We start from the raw sequence: 26,416 nt of genomic DNA on the forward strand, positions 1-26,416 counted from the left end.
GGACAGGATAGCCGAAATAGAGCATATTTTTCCGGTCTATCACTTAATCATAGTAAATACAGATCCATAGGCCCCAGCAGCAGCAATATCAAAGAATAGGGAGAGAGATATCGAGTGAGAGAGCGCGTTTCATACATCAAAGTCAGTGCATACATCGTCTTTGACGCCTTTGAGGGCTGTGTTTCGCGCCCTGTAAGTAATGTGCACTGGCATACGTGAAACATGATGGCAGTCGAAGGCAAGCTGATGCTCTCTTTGATGATAAAAAGAAACAAATACATGCGCATCAAGCATATGTCTTAACAGGCCATTGATTTCTAAAATCCGCTTTTTTATATTCTACAAGCATCCATGGCAATATTACATTTCCAATGCGTGTACTTAAAACGCGTACTGCCGACAATAGAACATAATAAAACCTCTAAATTACCGTGGATTGCGAGATGTCGCTATGGAAGCCTATTATACCTTCTTGACGTTGACGCGCAAACCTATCAACTACACTAAAAAGAATGAAGTTTTCAAGGTAGAAGAGATGAAAAACAAAATCAAGCAAAAGTAGTCGACGCGATCCTTCCCTGTTAGCATTTCTCTTTATCACATTGTACTAGAGTAACTTTGACTAAACAACGTATAGGGTGCCGTTCAGGAAGAGATTCGGTTTGTCATTTGTCCAGAGCTGGTCCTCTCGCGGCTGTTCATACATAATCTGGAGGATAATGAAGCGGTCTTGATTAAGGGAGCAGAGCGATACTCAAACTACAATGGATATGCCAGCGCGTTCACATGGCACTCCGATTTTGTTGACGACGCTTCCAGGTACTAGCCACAGGTACTCTCTCATGGTGTCTAATGAAGCTGTCAAACGTACAAGTTCGATGACCCTGACCAGCTGCATTTTGTCTCTTATTTTTTTACTGATCCTAAAGAGATGGTTTAGGCCGTCGAAAAACGGAGATATGCGCCATTGATACCCTGCCATTCGGCTCAAAGAACCAGCGTCTGCATCAGTTCTCAGAACGCCATGTCTTGCGGGAGCTGAACAAAGCCATTGCTGGGTTCAGATGGTCACCTATCATCGCCTCAGAATGGGGTCTCTGTCGTGCAGAAGGCCTTCCAGACGGTGTTCCGCCAATCACCACTGGTAAGTAGATCTTCAAGTCAATTTTGATTGGTTTTATCTATTAGCAAAAGCATACGCCTAATAACACATTTCCGCATGGATCATAAGCAACTAGGGCTGTGGAGCGTTCGGTGGACATGTGCAGCTCAAATTCTTGATCCAGCTGCTGGCTGCCTCGATGTGCGGAGGGTACTCCAAGGACGACGAAGATGATAACGTGCCACTAGGGAGGGACATTGTTTAGTATACCTGCGGTCTCGAGGAACTCGGCAAGGAGGTCGAAACCTCCATGGCGCATTTCCTCAGCAGCCACGCGATTTATGAACCCTGTAAGTCTTACGGGCTTGCTTGTTATCCCCCTACAGATACTACTTGGCTCTTAAGCATTACAAAACGACCGCTGACCTGCTCTCTCTATTATAGCCTGGATTCTGAACTGCATACTTCAACACCCAATTCGATCGACTCGCGCACTCGCGGGAATTTTGCTAAATGGTCGCCTGCACCAACGCATCCGTGCCCAGATCAATCGTTGCCGTTGCCTCGACCAGAACACCAGGATTAACAGGCTGCTTTTTCGGAGAAGCGCTTGTGCAAGTCAAATTAGTTGCCTTTGTCTCACCGAGAAATTATCATCTCCCACTGACACAATCGCATCAAGTCCTATTTCTATGGCCGAAGCATAGTCCTTGAGATACGAGTCCTCGAGTGCCTGCCACAGCTTCAAGTCTGGCCTTGCGCTCAAGGGATCTGAATTGACCGAATGGTGCCAGCAAACAAGACTGGGTCCTGAGGGACAATCGAGAGCCGAGATCAGACATCGCACAATCCCAAAGACGACGGCTACGATGGTACGAAAGAGTGACAGGGCTAAGCGCCAATCTTCTCGTGATCCTAGAAACCTTTCCGCTCCACAAGACGACTCCGCATAGTATGATTCAGGACCCGAAGGTCTATTCGTATTCAGCTAAAAATCAGAAAAGGCGGTAATCGTCGTGTTCTAGCACGGATTCTGACTTAGAGGCGTTCAGCCATAATCCAATGGATGATAGCTTCGGGCCTTTGCCTGCTCAGGCATGCCCAAATACTAATTATCTGAATGAACGGCTCCTCTCGTACTAACCTCAATTACTATTGCAACAATATCTCATCAGTAGGGTAAAACTAACCTGTCTCACGACGGCCTAAGCTTCAGTATGATAGGAAGAGCCGTTATTATTAAACTTAATGAAAATAGCTACTTAAGAAGTACACATGTTAGAAATCGCCTTGATCCATTCTCGACTGCTGTCAAAATGGTTACTCGTTAACCAGGGTGTACTCACCAGAACCTTCATCTTTGCCCATTTTCGATCCCTCATCGGTGAAGAGGGACCACCCCTCCAGTTCATTTCCCACTTTGATGTCAACAACATTTCCCTTGGGATCTTCACCAGCTAGTTTTATATCAATGATGAAGCCTCCATCCCTTGTTGTACCGCCGTAACTATCAGGTTATTACAGATGTATGGGATGTTGACTATTAATGCATGCTTTATAGAGTAATGCAGTGTACTCCTAACCGCATCCTATTATCGGTTGGTCTCACTGACTGTGCAGCAGGAGACTGGCCGTGGGGGAGGTATCCAACATACTGTGGTTTGATGGCATCTTCAGTTTGGATGCCGCGGACGCCATGCTGATCAGCTTCTTGCCTGTCTCGCGGAAACTCAAAGGTGGAATCGGCACGCCGACAGCGCCGCGCTGCTCCAATAGTCGCATATTTATCCTGCTCAAGCCTTGGGTATTTTGTATAACGGTATTCGAGACACAAAGCGATTCATGCATCGTACTCCAATGTAAGAGCACCTGGCAGCGACTGTCCTCTTCTATGACCTCCCACACGCGTACAGACTTATCGTCACAGCTGGTTGCGAAATAGGTGCCGTTGAGAGTCGCTTTCCAGGCGATGCTTGTGATATATCCGTTGAAGCCTTTGACAACTGCCAAACACCGACCCGAATTCACATCCCAGAGCCGCACCGTGTAGTCGTTACTGCTTGAGACGATCTGCTGGCCTCTGGGTGAATACATCACGCTAGTGACCCATTCGGTATGACCGCTTAAGACGGGACCAGGTGCACCGGTTTGCGCATCCCACAGCCGCACCGTCTTATCGTAACTGCCTGAGGCGATCTGCTGGCCGCTGGGCGAATATACCACGCTAGTGACAGGTTTGGTATGACCGCTTAAGATGGGACCAGGTGTACCGGTTTGCGCATCCCACAGCCGCACCGTGTTGTCCCGACTTCCCGAGGCGATCTGCTGGCCGCTGGGCGAATACACCACGCATTTGACAAATTTGGTATGACCGCTTAAGATGGGACCAGGTGCACCGGTTTGCGCATCCCACAGTCGCACCGTCTTGTCGTCACTGCACGAGGCGATCTGCTGGCCGCTGGGTGAATATACCACGCCATTGACCCATCCGGTATGAGCGCTTAAGATGGGACCAGGCGCGCCGGTTTGCGCGTCCCACAACCGCACCGTGTTGTCGCTACTGCCTGAGGCGATCTGCTGGCCGTTGGGCGAATACACCACGCTCGTAATATAGATGGTAAGTGGTAAGATGGAACCAAGCGCACCGAATTGTGCGTCCCACAACCGCACCATGTCGTCGTAACTGCTCGAGACGATCTGCCGGCCGCTGGGCGAATACATCGTGCTGGCAGCCGAAAAAGTAAGTCCGCTTAAGATGAGGCCAGGCTCACCGGTTTCCGCGTCCCACAGCCGCACCGTGTTGTCGTAACTGCCTGAGGCGATCTGCTGGCCGCTGGGTGAATACACCACGCTAGTGACAGATTCGGTATGGCCGCTTAAGATGGGGCCAGGTGCACCGGTTTCCGCGTTCCACAGTCGCACCGTGTTGTCGTAACTGCCTGAGGCGATCTGCTGGCCGCTGGGCGAATACACCATGCTTTTGACAGATTTGGTATGACCGCCTAAGATGGGATCAGGTGCTGTAGTTTGCGCATCCCATAGTCGCACCGTATTATCGTAACTGCCTGAAGCGATCTGCCGGCCGCTGGGCGAATACACCACACTAGTGACATATTTGGTATGGCCGCTTAAGATGGGGCCAGGTGTACCGGTTTGCGCATCCCACAGCCGCACCGTCTTATCGTCACTGCATGAGGCAATCTGCTGGCCGCTGGGTGAATATACCACGCCATTGATCACTCCGGTATGACCGCTTAAAATAGGACCAGATACACCGGTTTGCACATCCCACAGCCGCACCGTGTTGTCGCTACTGCCTGAGGCGATCTGCTGGCCGCTGGGTGAATACACCACGCTTTTGACAGATTCGGTATGGCCGCTTAAGATGGGGCCAGGCGCACCGGTTTCCGCGTCCCACAGCCGTACCGTGTAGTCGTGACTGCCTGAGGCTATCTGCTGGCCACTGGGTGAATATACCACGCTCATAACAATGTCGGTATGGCCGCTTAAGATGGGACCAGGTGCACCAGTTTGCGTGTCCCACAGTCGCACCGTCTTGTCGTCACTGCTCGAGGCAATCTGCCGGCCGCTGGGCGAGTACATAACGCTAGTGACAGGTTCAGTATGACCGCTTAAGACGGGACCAGGTGCACCGGTTTGTGCGTCCCACAGCCGCACCGTGTTGTCCCGACTTCCCGAGGCGATCTGCTGGCCGCTGGGCGAATACACCGCGCTACCGATAGAGCCGGTATGGCCACGCAAGGTGTGGGTTTTTGCCCAAGTCGAGGTATCATACACGCTGATCGTCCCATCGCGAACGCCTACGGCACAGGTATTCCCATCTGGCGAATATGCGCAGGATTGTACCGCACTATCCTCTTTAAGATACGGCCATTCGCCAAACTTGACGCCCGCCATCTGCGCACTGCTCAAATCGGCCTGACGCAACCAAATATTGCGAAGATTGACCTTTCTCAAATCGGCTCCTTGCAGCTGAGCAGAGTCGAATTGGCCAAAGCTCAGGTCCGCCCCTGGAATTTGGATGCCTTTTAGATCTGCCCCAATAAACTGTATCCCGGCTCTGACCAATATCGTGATCGCATTGGTGGCTGCAACGCGCCACTCCTTGTCGGTTTTCGAGTGTTCGATCAAGGCATACAGTTGTTTTTTGAATATGGGCTCCTGTTGAATGCGCTCTTCCAGAAATTGCAGAACAGAAGGCTCGCTCACAAAATTCCTCCAGACCAATGGCGAGGTGGGCTCAACAGGCTGTTGCTCTTCGGCAGCGGCGGTCACGTTCTCTAGGCCACCTTGGATCTCAAAGCTCCAAACGGAGCTGGTGCTCCCTCGACGGGCCGGGGTGAGTGCTCCACCCAAGTTCTTCCTGCCCTCTTGCGGTTCAAACACTGCGCGAGCTATGCAGTATTCCAGCAGCGATCTATGGATAAACCGGTACTGATTGCCGCTGCGAGTTAGAGGACAGGCTTCCAGCAGGAGCTGGTTCTCGTCTTCCCGGGAGAAAAACTTCTCTTTCCACGTCTCTTTGTCTCGTTTGTGCGAATAGGCCACCACCGGATTACCTGCCTGATGCATGTAAATTGCATTAGCCAGACCCTTTAGAAAATCCATACCGTTCTGAGTAAAGCCTTCGTCGTTCAGCCTCTCAAAGTCCGCCCTTGCTTGAGGGCCCAAGTCTTTGTCCCCAAGCCGCTTCTTGCCCCGCTCCAGCCACTGTTCCATGAACTGGTCATACAATGCGACCCTAGTGACCCGGACGGCCGAGAGATCTTGTCCTGAATCCACCATGCGCGGCAGTACCTCCAAGGACAGCGTCAACATAAAGGGGTTCTTGACCAGGTCTTGCAGGCTGGGGATCTGATCAAGAGCCTGCAGGTAGTCCGTCACCTGCCAGAGCGGCTCCATCGCAGACACATATTTCTTGATGTAATCTTGGACTTGATCCATAGAGAACGGTGCAATGACCGCTTCTTGAAACAATGCTGGCTCTGCTTGGCGGTTGCGATCTGCTGGCTGGAACCGATCCCGATAATCGAGGCCAAGGTACTCGCTGCGGCAGCTAATTACCATCTGAGCACTCCATTCTCCCAGCTGATTCAGTCGGTTACTCATGTACAAGTTGTGGGTCTGCTGGCTCTCATCATATCCGTCGCAAATCAAGATGAATCTGCGGTAGCCTTTCAACTCTCTGATCTGGGGCTCGGTGAACCCTGCCCTCCGTAGTTGTTTGGCGATCAGATCCTGCTCTGGTTTGTCGATTGCGGGCAAGTTGATGAAGAGAGGAATTCTGCCTTCCTTTTTCTTGTAAGCGTCCCATAAGTCGCACTCGAGCGCCCGGTTAAAAGTCGACTTGCCTGCGCCAGAATCACCTAGCAGCAACATCACTTTTTGATTACTGCTCAGGAACTCCTTGACCTTGTCCATCAATGAAAACAGCGCATCATCGGGAGCTTGTAGACTAGCCTTGGCCTGAGGGGGAATATACACAGCGTCGCCTCGCTCCTTGAGACGTTGTTCTTTTAGCCGGCGCAAGTCAACTTCAATGTCGGGTTTATTCTGGACGCGATCGAGCAGGGATGGAGATGCCAGCATGGGTACAGAGACTACTAATGGGTACTGGCGCTGAGGATTCTCTCGGTAAGCTTGATAAAGATCTTGCTTCTTGGCATCCCCATCCGTACTCAACTCTTGCAGCAGGTCTTTGGCAGCTATGGTACGTAACACATTGGTTATATTGGAGTGCGGTAGATAGAATTAGCTATGGAGGTAGAGATCTCAACAATCAATCACAAGAGATCGCACCTCAGCTGCCCTTCGTCCTAACATACACTGCAATGCGCCCCCTGACGTAGAAGCTAGCTGCTCAAGAATATTGAGAATCCACTGTTTGACGATGGCTTGCTGGCCCCATTCCGCATCGTTCTTGTACAGCTCACCTAGGAAGCCTACAGCGTTCCAGCGGGTGTCGGGGCCCCAGTTCGGATTCGCGGCTATTTCCCCAAGCCGTTGGCACACTCCCCATTGAAAAGCAAGATCACGACGGTAAGGTGCTTCACAGATCAGCTTCTTGACTTTGGCGAGTTGACCGTCTCGAATCAATTTATCGATACCACGTAATGCCGGATACCACGCACGTTTCTTAGCAAAGCTGAGGCCTTCCTTGAGACAGTCAAGAAAGTCCTGCCCGCTCTCCACTAGAGCCTTTGCGCCGTCGTACCCGATTTTAGCGACCTGGTAGACCTCGACCAAGCCGTCTTGAAGATGCCCTAGTCCCTCGATAAAACCATCCACATCTAGGCCCTTGACCGCGCTCACGACTCCTGAAATGCCCTTGACCACTGCTCGTCCACGTCTTAGCGTAGCTTGCAAGGGTGACTCGTCGTCCGGGACGTACTGCAGTGCTTGGAAGGCATAGGCGGCTTGATACACCAGATATGGGTCAGGGCTGCCCTTCAGTCCATTCAAATAGTCAGAGAGGGGCTCATGCAGCTGTTCGCGGTTCAGGTCCTTGACATGGCAATCGGCCATCGCATCCAAAACGTGTGACACCGCCAGTGTCAATTTATAAACATGGTGCGTCGATTGCTGATGGGTATCCTTCAAGCGCGTGCTGAGGACCTCCAATATCTTGACCAAATCATCGGCATCAAGGTATTCCAGTGAAGCGCGCTGCATCAACTGCGCCAGCCCTTCTAGTAGATAAAGCTCCAGCAAAGTGGCTTGATTGATGCCGTCGATAAAGTTCATGAGTAGTTTCCTGAATAGTTCTTGATCGAGTACAGGCGCCAAACAGGCCACTTCAGCCACAATGGGGGGCGATTTGAATGTGTCATTGATGAATGCCTTCGTCAAGTCCGCCGCCAACGTGCGTAGTCGTTCTTGCTCGTCTTCATCGCTCGCTTTGGCTTGAGACCAGGCCCGTTCGGCTTCATCGAGAAGTTCCAGAGACAGTGATGCAGAGGGCAACAAGCTGAGGCAGTACACGAGCTGAGAGGTACTAGCGAGGCGCGCACCCGCATTCGGCAAGGCACACTTGGTCCTAGTCGGAGTCACGTCCCGATCAAAAATCTTTGGAGGAATATGTGCATTGTCGCGACCATTGGGGCCACTCAGGTCCGAAGGAGGAAGCAGGCGGGGCGTTGCTGAAAAGGAAGCAGCAGGAACGAGTGCGCGGTGAATAGTGCTGATCTCGTTGTTGCCGAGCTGAGAAGAGCCAGGCGATTGTTGGTTGACCTGCTGGACATAGCCCCATTTTTCAGCCTTCTTGTAGCTAGTGTGTGCCATTTCTCTATTCCCCAAGCTGACCAGCTGTTCACTGTGCTCGAAATAGGCGGTAGCGATTCCATTGCGCAGGGCTTGATCCTCGACGGACAGGGGAGACGCAAGTGTTTTTTTCGCAGCCCTTTTCATCCGCGATAACGCAGCTTCTGCGTCGTCGCACAACGCTAAAGCAATTTCTCGATCCTTGACTGTGCGCGCATTCTCCAAATGAAAGTTGGCGAGCTCCAGTTCCTTTTGTGGCGAGAGAGCGCTTCGCGAGGACGAAAAAGTATTACGCAACATGTAGCTTCTTTGCGAGTTTTGTTTCTGTTTTCGTAGAGGAGATGGTGGCGATATTAGTGACCTTGTCGCCAATTAATATACTTGTGCGGGTAGTTTGCGTACATGCTTACACTTGGGAGACACTGTAGCAACCCAATATGGACTCAATGAGATGCAGCAGGCTGGGAGACTGCAGACGTAGTGGTGGCAGAAAGGCCTATTGTCAAACACAAAGATTACTATCCATAGTTGCTGCCTGAAATTTATCATATGTAGCTACCCTGCACAAGTGCTGACGCCTCACCTCGGAAGTGTTTATTCGACTCCTGTGTCCTTTGACTGGATGCCGGGTGAGTCCAAAAGGTTTGTTCACTTTGTGTCTTCTAGCAACAATACCAATGAAGCATGATGGATTAATAATTATAGAACACGCCTATAGCCTACCCTCAAGTGACAAGAAACAGTGCCTCACCTCAACTCGAATCTGTTTCTCGATTCCTTTCACTGGCTGAGGAGATGGTCCGTCCTTGTGCAATGCTCTCTACTCCAACTCTTTGTTCAAGACTGTCCGCGCACGCATAGGGTGGTCGAGTGGGGTGATATTCGCTTCCCCTCGTTATTTCTAATAGAGATGCCTGTCATGGAAGAAGGGTTATTATTCATTGCACATGCACGGTTGTTCTTTCAACCTTCCTACACCCTGATCCCAGTCATTTTAGTAACAGCTCTTGGCTTAACTATAGCGGTTCATGCACAGGCAGGAAAGTCGTCTCCGCAGATAATCTGCGTTTTTTGTTACCTATGAATCGCCACTGGACTGTGCTTACTGAGATCAAGCAAAGACGTGCGAGGGACAGAGAGAGGTGAGAGAAAGAGAGAAAGACAAAAAACAGTGAATTGAGCGAGGGTATAGCTGGGAAAGTGGGAAAATGGGGAAAGAGAGGAAGTAGAGGAAGTAGAGTGCAAAGGCTCAAAAGAATGAGCGCCTTGAGATACATCCATCATTGTAGCATTGACCAAACAGACCCATGGATGCGAAAACAAAATAAATCAAAGTTGTGTAACCGATCTGGCATAATTCCTATTAATGCCCAACCTTAATTCATCTTACATGTAGGATTAGCTTTTTAGAGTTTACAAATGAGGACAAGGGATAAAAATGCGTTTCAGCGTACGACTTAGAGGTGCCAGGTATTCCTTCATGATAAAGTAGTCAAGGAGCTCAATTTTCATGAATGCTATGATGGTATGAGGGTAGGATAGCAACAGTGAAGGCGAGGATGAGGGCGAGGTCAAGAGGCGAGGCAGCGCATGAGTGAGTTATTTAGAGTTGAGCCCCGTAAAAGGATGCAAATGGCTCAGGGACACTGTGCAATCCATTTCGGTTACTCTGAACCCTAAGTCAGGTGTAGAATATAAGGATGCTAATTTATTTCCGATCTTCCCTCTCTGTCTTTAGAACGCTCACATGGAGGACTGGAAAGCAGAGTCGCCATTTTCATCGTCATCTTCGAGCTACGATATGTGGGAAGTAGCTCGTTTCTCGCCGAAATACGTTGCCGAAGACGTTATTCCAGCGAGGACGTGCCACTTCTAAACTCGCCCTTGCCCTGGTTCCACCGCGCAACTATTGCCGCCGCTGCTGCCGGCTTCTGTGTGCGATCTTGCATTCTGCATCCGAGGGTAGTGCCCATTTTTATACACCGGTTAAAGATAAAGAGGCCGTTGTTGATTGACCAAATGGCCACGAATCGCATTGGCAATGTTGTGCCACGCCATGATATCGCGGTGCATGTAAGGCCTGCAGGCCAAGCAGTACAGCCTGCGGATCTCGACCTGCCCGACAAATTTCTCGCACGTCGAGCACTTCTTGGACGTATAGTATTCTTTACACCAACCACGAAGTAGCCTAGGGACCTAGCCTAGGGACCTGGCCTATGGAACACCAAGACGAAGTCAGTAAAATGTATAAACCGATTTTACATACCTTTACCTTTTGAATAAAGTACGGCTGGAGGGACTCATGCAACAATGAAAGCCTCGTCTTAGTTGAAACCTTGCCCAAACTGACTCTAATAGCCACCTTGTTAGCCTCATCCCTCTTTCTGCCGATCGACCCGCCAACCAACTTGAGAAGGCGATCCGTTATGAGTTTGTACTCCGCATCTCTGGCCCTTTTGCATCCCACTTGTGCTTCATGAAACGGTTGTCGCCGTTGTAAAACTCATTGAGTTGACCCTTTATTATCCCGAGCTCCGTAACATGGCTCGCAAAGCTGGCGCCCTCGCTGCGCAGTGGTGGCAGTTTGGTCTCGATGTCGCTGATGGATTTTACTCCATCGCCTGGGACGATGCTTTTTTGCTCTTCATCCATCTTGTGTGCTTGAATGTGGGCTGGTATACAGTCTTCTGCTTCACTACGAAGTTGTAATAAGTTGCAGGAACGGAAGTTGGAGTTATACCCTCGTAAGAGCTGCTCATGTCGATCAGCATCCTTGCTTCCAGACGCCGTTGTCATACTGCCGGGATCATCGTTCTTTGGTAGCAACGCGCTCGTTCCGAGTACACAGGCTTGGCCGATATCTATACCCAAGGTCTTGATTTGATCGGGCACATATCTCCAAAGGTCGGCGACATCCTACTGAGAATTCACAATGTTTCGAATATTCATCAGGTAATAATCCACTCCCCCAACTGTGGCCGTGATTCGAAGAGGCAAGACATCCTGCGGGAGTCGCCTGTATCTGACCGACTACAGTTCTTTTAACTTGAAAGCTAACAGCTGAAGACGAAACTCGCCTGCCCGAATGGAGCCTCGATGAATGTAGCCACATCCCTCGTAAGTCATAGGATCGGAGTTGGCCTGCCGAGTGGATTGAACATATTCTCGTATCATGCTCAGGTCCATCACGGGCGTCGAATCCTTGAAATCTCTCGGTCCTTTGCATGGCTCATTTCTGCCGATGTTCGAAAGCATCTCTATTATAAGGAATCCAGGAATCTTTCCCTGAAGCCACATGCTTAGATCGTTCTTAGAGGGAATGATACTCTTGTCCTCGAAGTCCACCAGCACCAGTTCCTGAAGTTTTTCCTTAAGCGCAGCATTTTGCCAAAACAAGATACCGAGCTCACGCTCAGAGAACGACATGAAAGGCTGCTCCGCGCTCGTTAATGGGGCCGTCTTGCGATAACTCTTGCTGGACTGGTTCAGAAGCACGAAATTTTCGGTCGCCGGAATGCCTTGGTACGTAACCCATCTGATACGAGATCCTTCGCGTTTAAAGTTTTTAGCTATTATAGACAGGTCATTAATATCGTTATTGTCGTCCTTCCAACTGCCCTCTACTGGCATGCATGAAGCGATGGAGACGTATTTGTACTCTACCTTTTCTTTAGCTCAATGCTGATGTTTGTTTCTATATTTCTTTTTTTTTATCTCTGTGAGCAACTGAGAGGCAACAGAGCGGGGCAAATCCGTAGCAGGGTATGGCTTCCTGGTCGCGATGGCTGCTCTATTATTCCTTCTCTGCAGCAGCCTGAAATCCGCTGGTCGATCGACAAACCGCTGGACCACTTCCAACTGCATTCATAGTAATGATAAGGTCGCATGTGTAGAGGTGGCGGAGTAGTACAGTATAGGTGGTCTGAGTCCTTGCGTCCTAGGTCATCAACGTCCTTTTCCTGTTCTTTCTCAGCCTCCTCCTGTTCATCATGATCACTCGCATCAGTTCCTCTCTCGACTTTGTTCTTGGACGAGATGCATGGGCAAATGTTCCGCAGTATATCTCTGTTTGTTGAACTAGGCTCGCCTAGACTAAAGACGCTCTCGATGAATCGCCCGATGAATCGCCCGATGAGTTGCTGACTCAACCGCTTGGTGCCAGATGGAAGCTGTTACGGCAGTCTGGAGACGTCTTTCGATTTCGGGCACCAATTTCGACTTCCTCAGAGTTCGATTCAGATTGGCTGAAACGGTTCCGACATCAAGGATGATCGTGGGATGTTCCCAGCCCATAGCTCAAACTAAATCGCCCTTTCCTGTCGAGTCGGTCACCGGTTTTGGCGTTTTCTCCTTCTCTTTCTTCTTCACCACCTCCTTGAGAGCATCCGCGCCGGGACCCAAAGGTTTCTCGGGCACCTTCGTCCATGCCTTCCATATGTACTGTTTCATTACTTCAGGCGGTTCATGTTGCTTGAGTCCAGTGCGCTGTTTGATAGAATACCTCGGTTGGTATCGCGGGGTCCTAGTGCGAGGCAAAGCCGGATGTGCCTCAATAGGACTGTCTGCCTCATATATAAAGGGGCGATCAATTGTACGGTATCGGTTGAAGTTCTGGCAAGTTCTATGCTGTTGGACTTTTACACCGCTAGACTCGCTATTGCAGGTTCATAAGGACTACAACAAGATAGAGTAGACAGAGTTGATCGCAGCATGAACACATGCAATCAAATGATGACTTCGAGGAATGAAAATATTCATATTTACTTTCTCTCCTTGACGCACTTGTCGTTGCTTCTCCTGTATTTAGGAGTGCCGCTGAGAAAGGCCATCAAATTTCCTCCGAACACCATTATAAGTTATGGCAGCTTGAATAGGAGATGGAGGGAGTAGACCAGTTTTCAGAGAAGTCTGTAATAGATCCACGAAAACTCTCTGCTTCACCATCGTCGCAGCGTCCGCAAATTGAAAAAAAAAAAAGAATATAAAGAGTCGGGTTGGTGATACGTTTTATGCACTAGTAGCGTACACAGGGATCTGTGCTCCAAAAAAAAACAAGGTACCAGCGCTTGGCCCAATGATGGTCGCTTCCACAGTCTCTTTGGAGGTGGAGTGCTTGGGCCACGAATTTAGGCTGTAAACAAAGAGAACTCCAATTACATCGAGTATTAAATACATGGGCCATATACGCGCGGAGCGCACAGGCAGTCCAGGCTTAGACCACCCTGGCCAGGCAATAGTGGCCAGAAGGGCCAAAGGACACCTCGGTCCTTGGTAGCATGGAGAGTAGCAGGGTTGCTGTTGCCCATTGCCACCTGCCGCAATCCTCATTGCTGATGACCCTGATCCTGGGATCGGTGGTTTTGTGGTTACACAAGGCTGCACTGCAGAAGAGGCTACAGGGTGTCAACGGTGCGGCTCTATTAGGTCCCCACGGGTGCTGTTACTTGTACCATCCTCTTTTGGCACTGTTGATGTGCATTACAGGGCTTGTGCCAATCTGTCACTCGCTAGTGGCTGCAGTGGGTGATATTCCTTTATTGGATCCAGGCACAGGGGCATTAAACTATGAATCGTAAATCAGCTATTGAAGGGGTCCATTCAGCAAGGAGTACTCCGAACTGGATAGTTTGGTCCGGGCAAATCAGGGTCGCTCTAGTGCGTCTTGAACGACCACTGCCTACAAGCATACCACTGCGAAATAGTACCATTATCTCCACTATGCGTGTCTGCGTCCATTCCCTTCGCTCTTCTTCCCTGCTGTTACTATTACTTATTCTTGTCTCGTTTTAGGAGCAGCATCGTCCACTAGCGTTGTTGCGATCGATGCTGAGTGTGCCTCTGCATGCATCTTTGGATGTGTCTCCGCAGGAGTATCTGCACGAGTGCCTGTTCTGGTGGGTGGATTTCATTACACGTCAAGATAAGTATTAACATCCAGCTGCACCCTCTCCACTCCTCTATCTTCACGCCTCCACCCTATATGCTTCCACTCTTTGCACCTGCACTCTCCGCGTCTTCATTCTTTTCACCTGAACTCTGATATCGCCGTTCACCTCTCCACTGACTTCTCTCTCTTTGCGTGCCGTTCGGTCTCGTTCCTCTCTCTCTCTCTCTCTCTCTGTCGCTCTCCCTACCCCTTCTCCCCACCCTTCGTAGAACTTTCTTGGACTTTGTACACCGCAGAGTCAACCGTACAAGCACACCCGCAGGGTTCCCTGTTTTTCTTGTTCTGTTCGTTTTTTTCCCCCGTATTTTTTTCCGTATTCGTTTCTAGCTTTTTTTGTTCATCACCGGGACGGAGAACACGAAAAAGCTATCGAAAAACAAAAAAATCAAAGGATGAACAGCCACATTTCTGAGGCCTAAGACTAGCAGTGGTTGGCGAAGAGCGGGTCCCCCTATTTTGCGATTTCTTTGCGCAGCAGCTCCTCTCTGAATAGCACTGAGCCTAACACTTTCTGCTCTGCGCTTGACGAGGCGGCTTCTTGTTGTCAAAGGCACCCTGGCAGCTCCAGTGCCAATGATGATCAGGGCCCTGTTCTGCGTGATTGGGGGTTGCACATGGGTTCGAGGGCTAATAAAAAAGATGGGTCAGCGGGGGTGCATGAGTTGCTGCGTGAAATCCACTCTTTTTTTTCACATTCGTGGTTTTTTAGGGCACCATGACTTGCAGCCTACTCGAGGTGTGCCCTGCACGGCCTTTACTTTTCTGAGTAAGACTGACCGATGGCAAGCCGACCTTTCTCTCTTCTTTTTTCTTTTTTTTGTTGTTTCTCTATCTTCGCCTCTTTCATAGTTCTCGATACATAATACCAATAAATCAAATGTTCACCATGAAGCTTGTTCTTGAATGTAAAAGATGATGTGTCAGCCACAAGCAAAACCTTTGGCATTTGGCACTTGGACTTGGATTCGCGATAGGAACGGACGCGAGTGTGGCTGTCAACCTATGGAACCTGTCCATGCGGCCAACGTACCCATCAAGGACATGCTGCTGAATGCGGGCAGACGCAGCGCGTAAACAACATGCAACCCGTCCGCTAAGTGTTGTGTGCTTAGCATTGTGTCACAAGGAGTGGATTGCTACAAGAAACAGCAACGTCATCGTCATTAAAGACGTGCGTGCTTTAGACTTTATTACACATGAGCTACATCAAGTTAATGTAGTGGATTTATAATAGGCTCTATAGACCGGCATCGCGATGGAAACTACAGATAATTGATATTTCGGTCAAAGAGTGTTTAGTTTTACATGCTGAAAATTAATGACCATCTAGAGGTAGTCTCGGCCCAAGTTTTTTTCTTGACCATGGGACGCACTCCTGTCCATATCCTCAAAATCCTGTAATGTCGGGTCTTGAGCCGAGCCCATATCCAATGCAGTTCCCTGCACAGTCCCTGCTACAGAAAGATCGTAACTCCGAATGAATGCTGTTTTTTTTTTTTTTTTTTTTTTTTTTTTAAATAATATAACAAGAAAGAAGGTTCCGCCGTTAATACATCCGCATTCAATCACTATAAAAAAGAAAACATGCAACATGCACAGAGTCAACAAGACTTACAACGCCACTCAGACCGCAAGCCGTCGATCATGGCATCAGCCTGTTCACGATGAAGCTGCTCTCCCTTTTCGAGGGCCGCCTTGTCGATTTCGCTCATGAACGAGGGACCCAGACTCGCAGCTTCTGCAGGAGCGATTTTCGAATCTCCGATATTAATTCTGACGCGCTTCTGTTCACTGGAGGAGATTTTGCTGTTTGAATCCGTAGAGAAGGTTGAATGCACGATCGTGGGGGCTTGTTGAGCAAGGGAACCGACGCCTGCACCAGTACCGCCGCCCACGCTGTAAGATCGATCACTTTCGGGTGCGCTGTGTTGCTGCGATTGTACTTGGGTGGATGAGGAGGTATCATCCGTCAAGGCACGGATCTTTTGAACCTTTGCATAGTGCTTCAAGAATCTCTGTCGCAGAACCATCCTGAGAAGGATACTCCGAACGTAAACCACATTGATATGGGCATGGATCCGGTCCATTTTCTGACGGTGACGAAGCATATCACCAATGGACAGGCACTGGTCGTCCTCGATCAACTTGTAGTGCGCCAAGATCGTCAGCATCTTTGGAAACGATACACCCCATTGGGCTTCCATAAACTCCTCTCCGATCTCGCCCATCTCGTAGTCCCCCGCTCCAGGAGATCCCACGTCAGAACCTATTCTACTACCTCCAAAAAACGAAGAAAACCAATGGGGCCACCTCCTTCTCGTCTTCAGCTCTGTTCCTGGGATGGGCTCCATTGACATCACCGCTTCTGCGTACAAAAAGTTATAGACTTTCCGTCTTTTGCGGACCTCTGTCTTGTTCACGCTGGCGATCGCAGAGTTGAAGGCGGCCAGATTATAATCCTGGTGAACCTTGTCGTATAGGTTAGGCCGCGAGGACGAGTCCTGTCCCTTCTCCACTTGAGACTCGTCTAAGTTATATGTCGACCGGCGGTTGGTTTGGTTTAACATCAGAACTCTACGCTGCGTATTGGTACCAGCAGAGCTCTTTTCCAAATCCCTCGCAGACATTTTGACCGCGTTGGGCTTGGCGGTTTCTAATCTTGACTGGAGTTTGGCAAGCGAGTGTTCTTCGTTGAAAACACGCATATCGAACACACCCCTCAATTTCTAAACAGGCAGAATAAAAGAAAAATCAAAACGAATTAGAGCGTTTATGCCAATGTCATTCTTTGCATTTGACCGAAATAAAGACGCTTACCATCAAGAATCGAGTAAGATCCTTCTCTTGAATGTAGCCGATATGATCCGTATCAACCTCAGCCCAGACTCGCTTGAAGCCTCGGATCTCCTCTCGAGTGATTAGTGAAAACCCCGGGGCGATTTGATAGACGTATGAAAAATTGTGCATCACCACAACGATAAACATGTTGGTGAAGATGTACATCGAGATGATGTTGAATGTGATAAAGAGCGTGTAGGCCCAGGCGGTCGATCCACAATCCGAAAGTAGGTAGTTGTTTGGCTCGTTCACACAGTTGGGCATCTCGACCGCGAAATCGTGCATCAAGTCATTCCATCCCTCACTGAAGGTGCGGGGATAGTAAGATGTAATAGGATGTAAAATTAGCATTTAAATGTCATCGCATCCTCTCAAATAACCGCTGTAGGCATGGGTAGCTTACCCAGTAGACATTCTTGCCATCATCAGTAGCGATGTCCCGAAGTTTCTAAAGTTGACGTGCGTCGAGCCATTGGGACCATACGAGGTCAAACCAAAAATCTCTACAAACATGATGCCGTATACCGCAAACACCACGAGCCAGACGCCAAACAGACTAGCGATAGACCTGATACTAGCACTGCGGGGGTCGAAAAGAAGAAAAAAAAAGAGTGTTATCATCCTGTAGATTCGACTGAAAATAGATCACTATTAAGAGACGCGTGAAAATTGTACAAACTTACGCCATAGTCATGAACAGCTGGTTCAGGCTGTTGCTATGGGGCACCAGGCGAAATAGAATCGCCGTCAAGAACAGCTTTTGTGTCTGGATCAGGGGCTGCCATTCAGAACCCAAGAGTCGTGCAATCGTGATAATCAAGGCGCAAATTGACACCGTGCTGTTATAGACGTTCCATCGGTTCTTCCTATACGCGGTCCAGCCCAATCCACAGATTTTGACAAAGATCTCGAACATGAAGACCAAGAGCAAAGCCAAAAAAATCCAGTTCTTTACGCCTTCCCAGTCTCTAGAATCAATATGTTCAGTCGCAAGTACCACACCATTTGCGATCGTAACAGTCGTCAGCAGCAAAGAAAACCGTCCCCTCTTGGACGAGGCTATGCGGAAACAAAGCGCCCGGATTGGGTTGCTAGGAGGAGTTGTCTTGGCCTTGCTCATCTTAATTCCTCCGAGTAGCTTCTTCAGATCCATCCATCGTCGCTGGTTCGCTGTCATGAACGCTGTCCCTGTTCGCTTTGTGTAGTTCTCGATAACGATCGCAACAAACAACGAAGTGACAAAGTATCCTCCTGCCAAGTTAAACAGGACAAAGAAGATGCCATTGTAGCGGGAGACGTCCTGGTGTGGCTGCTGTCCCAATCCCGCAACATTGCGTGCAGTTTCCATGACTCCCGTCCATCCTTCCTGCGAGACAATCTCGAATAGGATCAAGAAAGACGCCCAAAAGTTGTCAAAGCTGTATACATGAGGGTTGGACCACACCCGAGGCATCGTGACGTTGTCCTCCGTAACAAACGTACCCACACAATCGTCGACGGAAAGGATACCTTCACTGGAATCGTTACAGGAAAAGAACAGGCCCGCGAACAGACGCATACCATAAATCGCGAAAGGCACCAGAATCGACATGCACAATAGGGTAGCGTCAAGAAGCTGTGGGAACCCTGCGACCAAAACAGCATGGAAGGTATTCTTGATGTAGGCGGACTGGTTGATGAGACGGAGGGCTCTTAAAGCCTTAAGAGCTCGGAAGAACCTGGATGTCCCTTGTGAATTGGTAATAGTGGCAATCAGAGGAGCATAGAGCGAAAGGAGGACAAAGAAATCGATCTGGTTCCAAAGCGTCTTCAAGTAGGCATCCGGTGTAAAGATAAAGCCATCGGCGATGACCCGAATAAGGAACTCTATGGCGAAAAAGAGCGGGAATACATAGTCTGAGATGCCAACGATGGCGTTCTGATCCTTGGATGGTAGTTTCGACTGTTCAAGGCGCCAGACAGGTGTTGTGTAGACCGCGACGCCAACGCAGAGTAGAATGGCGAGGGTGATAAAGATGTTAAAAGGCCGGCTAAGGAGGACATTCTCGCGTTTTCCTTCAATGCGGTATCCGCGGCCTGGCGTGACAAACTGTTGTAGGAACCGTCTAATCTTATTTTGGGGTCCAAAAATGAACAATGAGCGATGACGGAAGGCTGCTGCTGAAAAGAAGGGCTCGGGCTTTGCGATTGCATCATATGCGCCATCCACATCCTCGTATCTTGGGCGATGAGCATCATAGAGCTTCCTAAAATGCTCTGTGTCGTCAATTTCATCTTCGTTCAAGGGACCGTAGTGTAGTTCGTATTGGCTGGATCTGCGACGGTGGTGGTTCTTTTTGTGGTTCGACGACTCCTGTAGTGGATCCTTTTCCTTCTCAATAGTGGCATGAAAAAGTTCCTTGTCGCCCAAGAGATACTCCCGTGCCAACCCTTTGCGCATCTTGCGGCTCCATGAAGACGACTTGGTGTCAACTCCGATCGAGCTGGGGTGCGGTTTAAGGTACTTCGTCAAGTAGTCTACAAACTTTCGCTGCTCCTCTTTGGGATAGCCTGCCTTTGACGCATAATCCACGATCTGCTGGGCATGTTTGCCTATCTCGGCCTCGCCTTCGAAGTTCTCCATGATGATGGCGATAAGCATGTTCACCAGCACGACTGAGGAGGTAGATATATATGATCAAGGTTAGTGCGCCGAAGTGGATTCACAGGCAGTATTTCCCATAGCAGGATGGGAAGACTTACAGTTTGCAAAGCTGTAGAATGCAATAATAAACACCGTGGCAATGATGACTTGCTTATAAGGAAGTTCTGCAGCCATGACGCTGTATAGGATATCGGTCCAGTTCTCTCCAGAGAAGAGCTTTGGGAATAAGGATGAAAATAATGGTATAAAAATCAGTACACCTGTGTCCGACTGTAAATACCGAATGCATTCATGTATTCGTTTCCCGTAATCGCGTCGACATACCTGGTACATGCCGAGATAACTGACGTAAAAGTCCGAAAAGTTCATGCTGGACGAATCCGGATCTATAATCTCCCTGAACAGGATCCCTGCCATAACTGACACGACTCCCAGAAACATGGCAATAAACAAGACCAAGTTCAGAAGACCGATCCAGCTACCAACAACTCTTTGCTATGTATCAAAATGAATAGGGCCATGGTGCGAGACGATTTTCCGTTAAGCATTGAAAGCCCGAGACTCTCATTTGCTGACTTAGCAGCACCGCATTTGTACTTACGATAAGGGATCTGAGACGTCCAACATAAATTATGGGCCTGTATACGCGAAGAACCTGAAAAATCGTGAGATAGACATAAGCTTGGCTCCTATGGATGAGTGGGGTCTGGATGATCAACGTTATGACAGCCAGGAACAAATCAACCAAATTCTTCTTGCTTTGAAAGAAAGCCTTGGGCGTTGGAGGCCAAGACAAGAAGCGAATCACAATCTCAACAGCGAACGCGACGGTAAACCAGAGTTCGACGCGATCTGAAAGCAGGGTCATAAGAAGGTCATGCCGATATTCAGCGACAGGAAATGTAACTATGCATATGTATGAAGCTCGCAAGGAGGCCTAGAGAAAATCTTACCATAGATTTGAATTGTGCTTGGGGGTGTGCGGTATTGTGGCAGGCATTGGAAGACAAGATCTACCACGACTGCAAGCACCCATAAACACTCCAAGCCTTCGAGCCATTTCATTCTGAGGATCTCCGAGTCCGTTTGAGTTCGATATGAAAAGTTGTTGATACTGTCACTCAGGATATCAATTTTACTATGGATAAAAGTCAAAAAAAAAAAAAAAAAAAAAAAAAAAGAGACGAGGTAAGTGCCTGTAACGAATCTCCATATTCTAAGTATCCTCGTTGTCAGCTATTCATAGCTTACTTTTCTGATCCATCCGACTTGAACGCAGAGTTGTTGGCAGAGTCGTCTCGGATCTTGGCAAACATCTCATTGATGACTGCGACAAACAGGTTTAAGATCCAAAAGTTCATGACAAGGACTACTAGAACAAAGTAGATAGCAGACCAGGCGTACTCTGCATCCATGATACTGTACATCATATCCGTCCATGTCTGTCCAGTCATCAACACGTAAACAGGAACCATTGCGGAGGAAATTACATCAAAGGATATGACGCCTTTAAAGTTCTCTCCAGTGTCCTAGAGAATAAAAAAAAAAAAAAATCAGTCTACAGATACCGAATACCGAACGTGTTCGCTGATCCAAGAGGACGTACCTTGCAAACATAGTTGCTAGCACAGATATATCCTTTAGGACTGGTTGGGCTGTTACCGCCATCAACTGTAAGATATGATGATATGCCGTTGGGAGCTGATACATTGTAGTGTCCTCCGCAGAACTGATCTTCCACAACCATGCTATTGTTCGATGCAAGTACACAACGCCTTGAGAGGGAACCCTTGAATGTCTGAACTCCAATGATGCTAACACAATAAAAAATTCGATTTCTTAGCCAATTTTTCTCTAACAGTACATGATTTCGTTCAAAACTTGCCCGCTACGTACCTGAAAATAACAAAGAAAAATGCAATAAAGAGGGCAATGTTGACCAGCAGTGGCGCGCTCTTCTTTAAAGATTGCAGGATAGTAGATGATCCAGATGTAATGTTCAGCAGGCGAAGCGTCCGCATCGCGGCGATGGTTTTGAAAAAATAAATGTTGTGCACGCCAGCCATCATGAGGGCAAAATCGATCCAGTAGCATATGACCGCGACCATGTCGATTCGGTTGAAGGTATGTCTGAGGAACGGTAGTTGCGCCTTCTCTGCCATGAACTGGGGCCTATACTCAATCAATGGGTCCAGTGTGGTAGGAATATACTGCATCACGGTCGTCTGTCGTCCAACTGCAAAATCAAGGAGCGTGGTTGCCCGAGTTGCCGCCGTGTGTTGCAGAGGAAGTGATGGTTGCGGCGGTCGAAATGTCACTGCCGGAGTCATGGTCTGCTGCTTTCGGAGGATGGTGGGGTTGGTATCGTGCAAATTATCGGTCCTCTGCTTCGGTCCAAAGTGCTTGCGAATTGTGCTTCCTTCCTCTGTTTTGAGGACCAGTCCAGATACGACAATTCTTGCAGCGATCTCCAAGCTAGTGCATGGGAGCGACAGGCGTTAAGGATTGTGAGCGATGGTTACCCTGCATCGATATATTTCATCCAAGGCATGAGAGTGGCCATGTCTTACGTGTATAAAACAAAAATCACAAGTAACCCGTAGTCGGTCCAATGCGCGCCCCAGACAGTGTCATTTCCTGGCGGGCTGGAGATCATGACTACCAGGAACGCCAGGTTTAACATCAGCAAGAAGAGCATCAAAAGCTCTACCCCTCTATTATCAGAAACAGTATCGAATATATCAGCATCAAATCGTAGTCTTCTCGGACAGAGCCTCCTTGGCGTCCTTCAATCACCTAGCTGTCCCAATATCCCCCGTTGCTTACGTGCGGTTGAGAAATCGGTTGATCTTCTTGCGGAACAGACTGTCGGGGCCGAAGATGAAGAGCGATTTGCCCACAAGTGGAGGATCAATTGATTGAGGGTCAAGTGGTAATTGCTGAAAATAGTTGATGCCTGCCACGTGTGGTGAGGTTGTCCTGGATATCCGCATTGCCTCTTCTGTAGTTGTGCCTGCTCCTATGTCTGTGCTGGTGTCGGTGATCGTGGCTGCAGCTCTGACTGTGGCTGTGCCATTGTGTGCACTTTGGACCTCCTGTTCCTCCTCTTCTGTGGGCTGATTCAAGAAAATATTTGGGACCTCAGGCATAGAAGACTGGCTCCTTGAAGAAGATCCTGTGAGGTTGATGACCCTCGTTGAGGCTCTGTCGAGGACCTGCTTCATTGAGGCGAGCCGCGAGTTGGTCGCTGAGGATCGAGACGATATTCCACGCCCTGATGTGCTGCCATTGACTTGTGAGGGGTTATGGTGGAATCCTCTGCGACGCCGAGGAGAGGTCTCTGGTGGCTCGAGATGGGTATTGGAGGTAGCTTCTGAACATATAAGAAGATCCTCCTGTGAATCCTGAGCGACTGGTGGCAAGGGCCTGGTGCTGCTTGTGAGTCCAGTGCGGTCGTTGACAGGGTTTAGCTCAAAATCACCAATTGTAGACTGATCAGAGCCCCTCCTGGCCAGACAAGCCCAAGACGAGCCCCTGGCTGCAGCATTGGGCGAAAGGGACGAGGGATCGTTACTACTGTCCTGGGAGTTGCTGGGAAGGTACTCGTACCTCTGTCCGCCTAGAACCATATGGGATGTGAGTGAGTGGGTAAGTGAGCAGGTGCAAGTGAAGTGTGAAGAGTGAGAAAGGATGTGACGGAATCAAGGGCTGTTTCAAAATGGAATGGAATGGTAGAAGGGTTTGTTGATGAGACTGAGTGGGGAGAGAAGAAGAAGTCAGCAAGGAAGGCAACGTGTGCAAGAAGGAGGGCAAATAAACGAAAAGCGCTGGTCGAAGGAGGAGGGAGGTGGCGAAGGGAGAAAGCGTCCAGACAGGGCCCTCTTGGCAGTAGATGGGCTGTGTTTGCATATTTTTTTTTACTGAACAAGAAAGCCATACCTGGTTGTGCGTCTGGATCTTCTGGTTCGGTTGTGGCCACTGCAGGACACTGCCCTGGATCAGTGGATACAATAGAATCCTGGCAAGGTAGGGCAATTGGTTCCGGTGCTGTTCCTGGGTCTCGATCTATACTCGGCTTTGGTGCTGGCGCTGGTGTTGGTGCAGTTCCTGTAGGTGGATACGAGGTTGGGTGCATGTGTGATAGGTGTTATTGTCCCACAGCCCTAGAAGAATGCAATAACGACAATGAAGATGACGACAACGGCGATAACGACGCCGACGATGAGGATGATGAAGAAAGAAAAGAAGGAAAAGGGATCCGATGTGCGTTCCATGAGCATCCAGCAGCATGCATCTTTAATCCTCTTTCATTCTCAGCTCATACATTAGTTTATTATTATTATACTCCCCTGTGCAGTTTATGGAAGGTACACTGAACCAAGCACTCGTCTTCTGCCTCATACATCCCGCAACGTCGCTCGCTGCATTGAATCACAGTTCCATTCCACTTTGAGCCCTCTCCACTGTCTCTGAATGGCGCTCTTCTCCTCTTCATCCTCGGCTGCATCGCTTGCAAGGTTGCCTGGATTCCTCAGGCCCGAGAGTGCCTCTACTCGAATCGGGGTACAGAACCAGCTCTTCAGCAAGCTTAACCAACTCGAGCGCCAACGCCTCCAAGCTGCCAACAGCTCAGATTCACCCTTCTATGTCGCCCACGCACTTCAAGAGTCCACCCGAGACCTGAATCGATGTACGTGTCCACCTTGGTCTCTATATCGGTTTGCGACACCTTATATGTTGTTCCATCCAGTCATCAATTGAGCAGCCACAGCAAAGGGGAATCGCCTGTCGCCTGTGTATGCATGCTTAGAGCCAACTGGACAGAGAGGGGGGATTCTGCATGCAGAATAACACTGCAACTACAGGGAATACGAGCCTCCTAGTTTTGCTCTCTAACCAGCTTTCTTGATATATCGTTCCCCTGCTTCCAGATACTGACATTCTCCCATACAAGCACTCGCAAATCCATGTGGGCACATCCGTTGCGCTTCAAACTCAATCCCAGTCATCCTTCATAAATGCCAATCGCATCACAGCTCCGCCTGGCCTACGCACCAGCCTACCACCTGGCTGGCGAGGATACATTGCGACTCAGGCACCGCTTCCGCACACTCAGTCCCGATTTTGGAGAATGGTCTCTGAGCAGAATGTCCACGTTATTGTCAGCCTGACAGCCGTTAGCCATGACAGATCACGACGCAGTCAAAAGGCAGAGCGATATTGGCCTGCTGCAGGTGAGACGGATAAGTTTGACAGTGATCTTTGGGTCAGGAATGTGGACCCCATCGATAGTCATGAGCAGGTCGCATACCGTCACTTTGAAATCTGGAACCCTAATGATACGACGACGGATGAGAAACGACAGGTGCTGTTGGTCCATTATCAAGGTTGGCCCGACCACGGCGTGCCTAGCAAGACGAACGATCTTCGCGATATCTTGTACAAGATTCGGGGATGGAAAGCGGAGCAGCGCCAGAGTGGACACAAGACTAATTTGATGGACTTTGGCCCGATAGTGGTTCATTGCAGTGCGGGCTGCGGCAGAACCGGCACGTTTTGTGTGATCGACACCATCTTGTCCGTGCTCGAGCATATACAGTATCCATACTTGGCGTCGCCTCCGGGTGGCTACATCCCAAACGCCATTGAATCACAAACAAGCAGCCAAGTGCAGGAACAGGCACAGAGACAGGAGCAGGAACAAGGCCAGGGACAAGGACAGCAAGGCGAGGTCTACGATTGGCAAAGCGATCGAGATATCATCTATGAGACATTGACCTTCTTCCGACAGGAGCGCATGCTGATGGTGCAAACGGCAGCCCAGTACGGCTTCTGTTACTCAACAGTTCGCGATCTGTGTCAATATCAATAGAACGCAGACGAGCTATAGATATGAAGACCTAGGTGCAACCCCTTTCGAGCTCCCAAAACTGCGTTTTATAAAATGAGGCGGTGTATCTTGTAACTAGGCTTGTGTCATAGTAAAAGGGCGACCCTTTGTCGCGATCGGACAATGTTCCTGGGAGACTGTGATCACCTCTCCTTTCCCCGACTCACGTTGTCCGTGCAAAAACTCTAATCTTCTATTTCTCCGCGGAGAAGAACTTGGATGTCACTGTTGATGTCGGAAGCAAACCTCCGCTTGGCAATGAGATGCGCGAGGGTCATCTACCCGGTAGATGAATATATGCCGCTCTGTGTGTGTAGCACACAAAGCAAACAAGATATAGACCCGATATGTAGCTCACCGCAGCACACGAAGAAGGTTTGTCCTTCAGTTTTCTGCGCTTTCGGTATGTTGTCATTGCTCTCAGTCTCCCATTCCTGACTAGCCCAGCGGACTCCCTACCATTTCTGCACCCGTCTTCTATGTGCATGATGCATACCCTCGATGTGGTTGCCGAAACAGGCGTAAGTCAGGGCGGAGCATTGGACTTCTCCCCCACCTACATGTTTTTCTCCAATCGATAGCAAGACGACCTCTCGCACACATGGTGCAGTCTACACACGATGAGCAGTGTAAATATTGAGAATGAACCGTTTCCAAACTTGGTGCCCATATAACAAGGTTGGCCCTGCCTGCATTTATGAGAAACGGCACCTC

At 49.3% G+C, this 26,416-nt stretch overlaps 7 protein-coding genes across 7 annotated transcripts; 5 read left to right on the top strand and 2 right to left on the bottom strand.

The window, feature by feature from the left end:
* Nucleotides 1–451: 451 nt before the first annotated feature.
* Nucleotides 452–1,367, top strand: BC939DRAFT_499687 (uncharacterized protein; the record flags this gene model as incomplete). The annotated part of the gene is made up of 4 exons (XM_051559968.1): nt 452–526; nt 638–819; nt 930–1,144; nt 1,249–1,367. 4 exons carry the CDS (start codon nt 452–454, stop codon nt 1,365–1,367), a joined length of 591 nt encoding a protein of 196 aa, XP_051415984.1.
* On the top strand, nt 1,318–2,180 carry BC939DRAFT_439817 (uncharacterized protein). Its single transcript, XM_051554009.1, has one exon. The coding sequence runs from the start codon at nt 1,413–1,415 to the stop codon at nt 1,686–1,688; it is 276 nt and encodes a 91-aa protein (XP_051415985.1). The 5' UTR covers nt 1,318–1,412; the 3' UTR covers nt 1,689–2,180.
* Nucleotides 2,181–2,225: 45 nt separating this feature from the next.
* On the top strand, nt 2,226–2,842 carry BC939DRAFT_439819 (uncharacterized protein). Its single transcript, XM_051554010.1, has 3 exons — nt 2,226–2,360; nt 2,449–2,609; nt 2,758–2,842. The coding sequence occupies exons 1-2, from the start codon at nt 2,351–2,353 to the stop codon at nt 2,607–2,609; spliced, it is 171 nt and encodes a 56-aa protein (XP_051415986.1). The 5' UTR covers nt 2,226–2,350; the 3' UTR covers nt 2,758–2,842.
* Nucleotides 2,843–10,807: 7,965 nt separating this feature from the next.
* BC939DRAFT_499689 (uncharacterized protein) lies at nt 10,808–12,013 on the bottom strand (the record flags this gene model as incomplete). Its single annotated transcript, XM_051559969.1, has 2 exons — nt 10,808–11,299; nt 11,573–12,013. The coding sequence occupies 2 exons, from the start codon at nt 12,011–12,013 to the stop codon at nt 10,808–10,810; spliced, it is 933 nt and encodes a 310-aa protein (XP_051415987.1).
* A 266-nt stretch (nt 12,014–12,279) lies between these two features.
* Nucleotides 12,280–13,236, top strand: BC939DRAFT_302050 (uncharacterized protein). Its single transcript, XM_051551387.1, has one exon. It carries the CDS (start codon nt 12,546–12,548, stop codon nt 13,074–13,076), a length of 531 nt encoding a protein of 176 aa, XP_051415988.1. The 5' UTR covers nt 12,280–12,545; the 3' UTR covers nt 13,077–13,236.
* Nucleotides 13,237–15,466: 2,230 nt separating this feature from the next.
* On the bottom strand, nt 15,467–23,710 carry BC939DRAFT_439844 (Ion transport protein-domain-containing protein). The gene is made up of 14 exons (XM_051554011.1): nt 22,639–23,710; nt 22,383–22,526; nt 21,709–22,287; nt 21,419–21,626; nt 21,064–21,341; nt 20,766–20,950; nt 20,414–20,664; nt 20,137–20,307; nt 19,911–20,028; nt 17,852–19,823; nt 17,572–17,748; nt 17,148–17,472; nt 15,946–17,056; nt 15,467–15,814 (listed from the first exon to the last, which is right to left on the bottom strand). Exons 1-14 carry the CDS (start codon nt 23,439–23,441, stop codon nt 15,657–15,659), a joined length of 6,480 nt encoding a protein of 2,159 aa, XP_051415989.1. The 5' UTR covers nt 23,442–23,710; the 3' UTR covers nt 15,467–15,656.
* Nucleotides 23,711–24,285: 575 nt separating this feature from the next.
* BC939DRAFT_499691 (protein-tyrosine phosphatase-like protein) lies at nt 24,286–25,684 on the top strand (the record flags this gene model as incomplete). Its single annotated transcript, XM_051559970.1, has 2 exons — nt 24,286–24,502; nt 24,744–25,684. 2 exons carry the CDS (start codon nt 24,286–24,288, stop codon nt 25,682–25,684), a joined length of 1,158 nt encoding a protein of 385 aa, XP_051415990.1.
* Nucleotides 25,685–26,416: the final 732 nt, after the last annotated feature.

The sequence above is a fragment of the Gamsiella multidivaricata genome (assembly GCF_025024155.1).
Source record: "Gamsiella multidivaricata strain RSA 2152 chromosome Unknown BC939scaffold_8, whole genome shotgun sequence".
NCBI classification, from domain to species: domain Eukaryota; kingdom Fungi; phylum Mortierellomycota; class Mortierellomycetes; order Mortierellales; family Mortierellaceae; genus Gamsiella; species Gamsiella multidivaricata.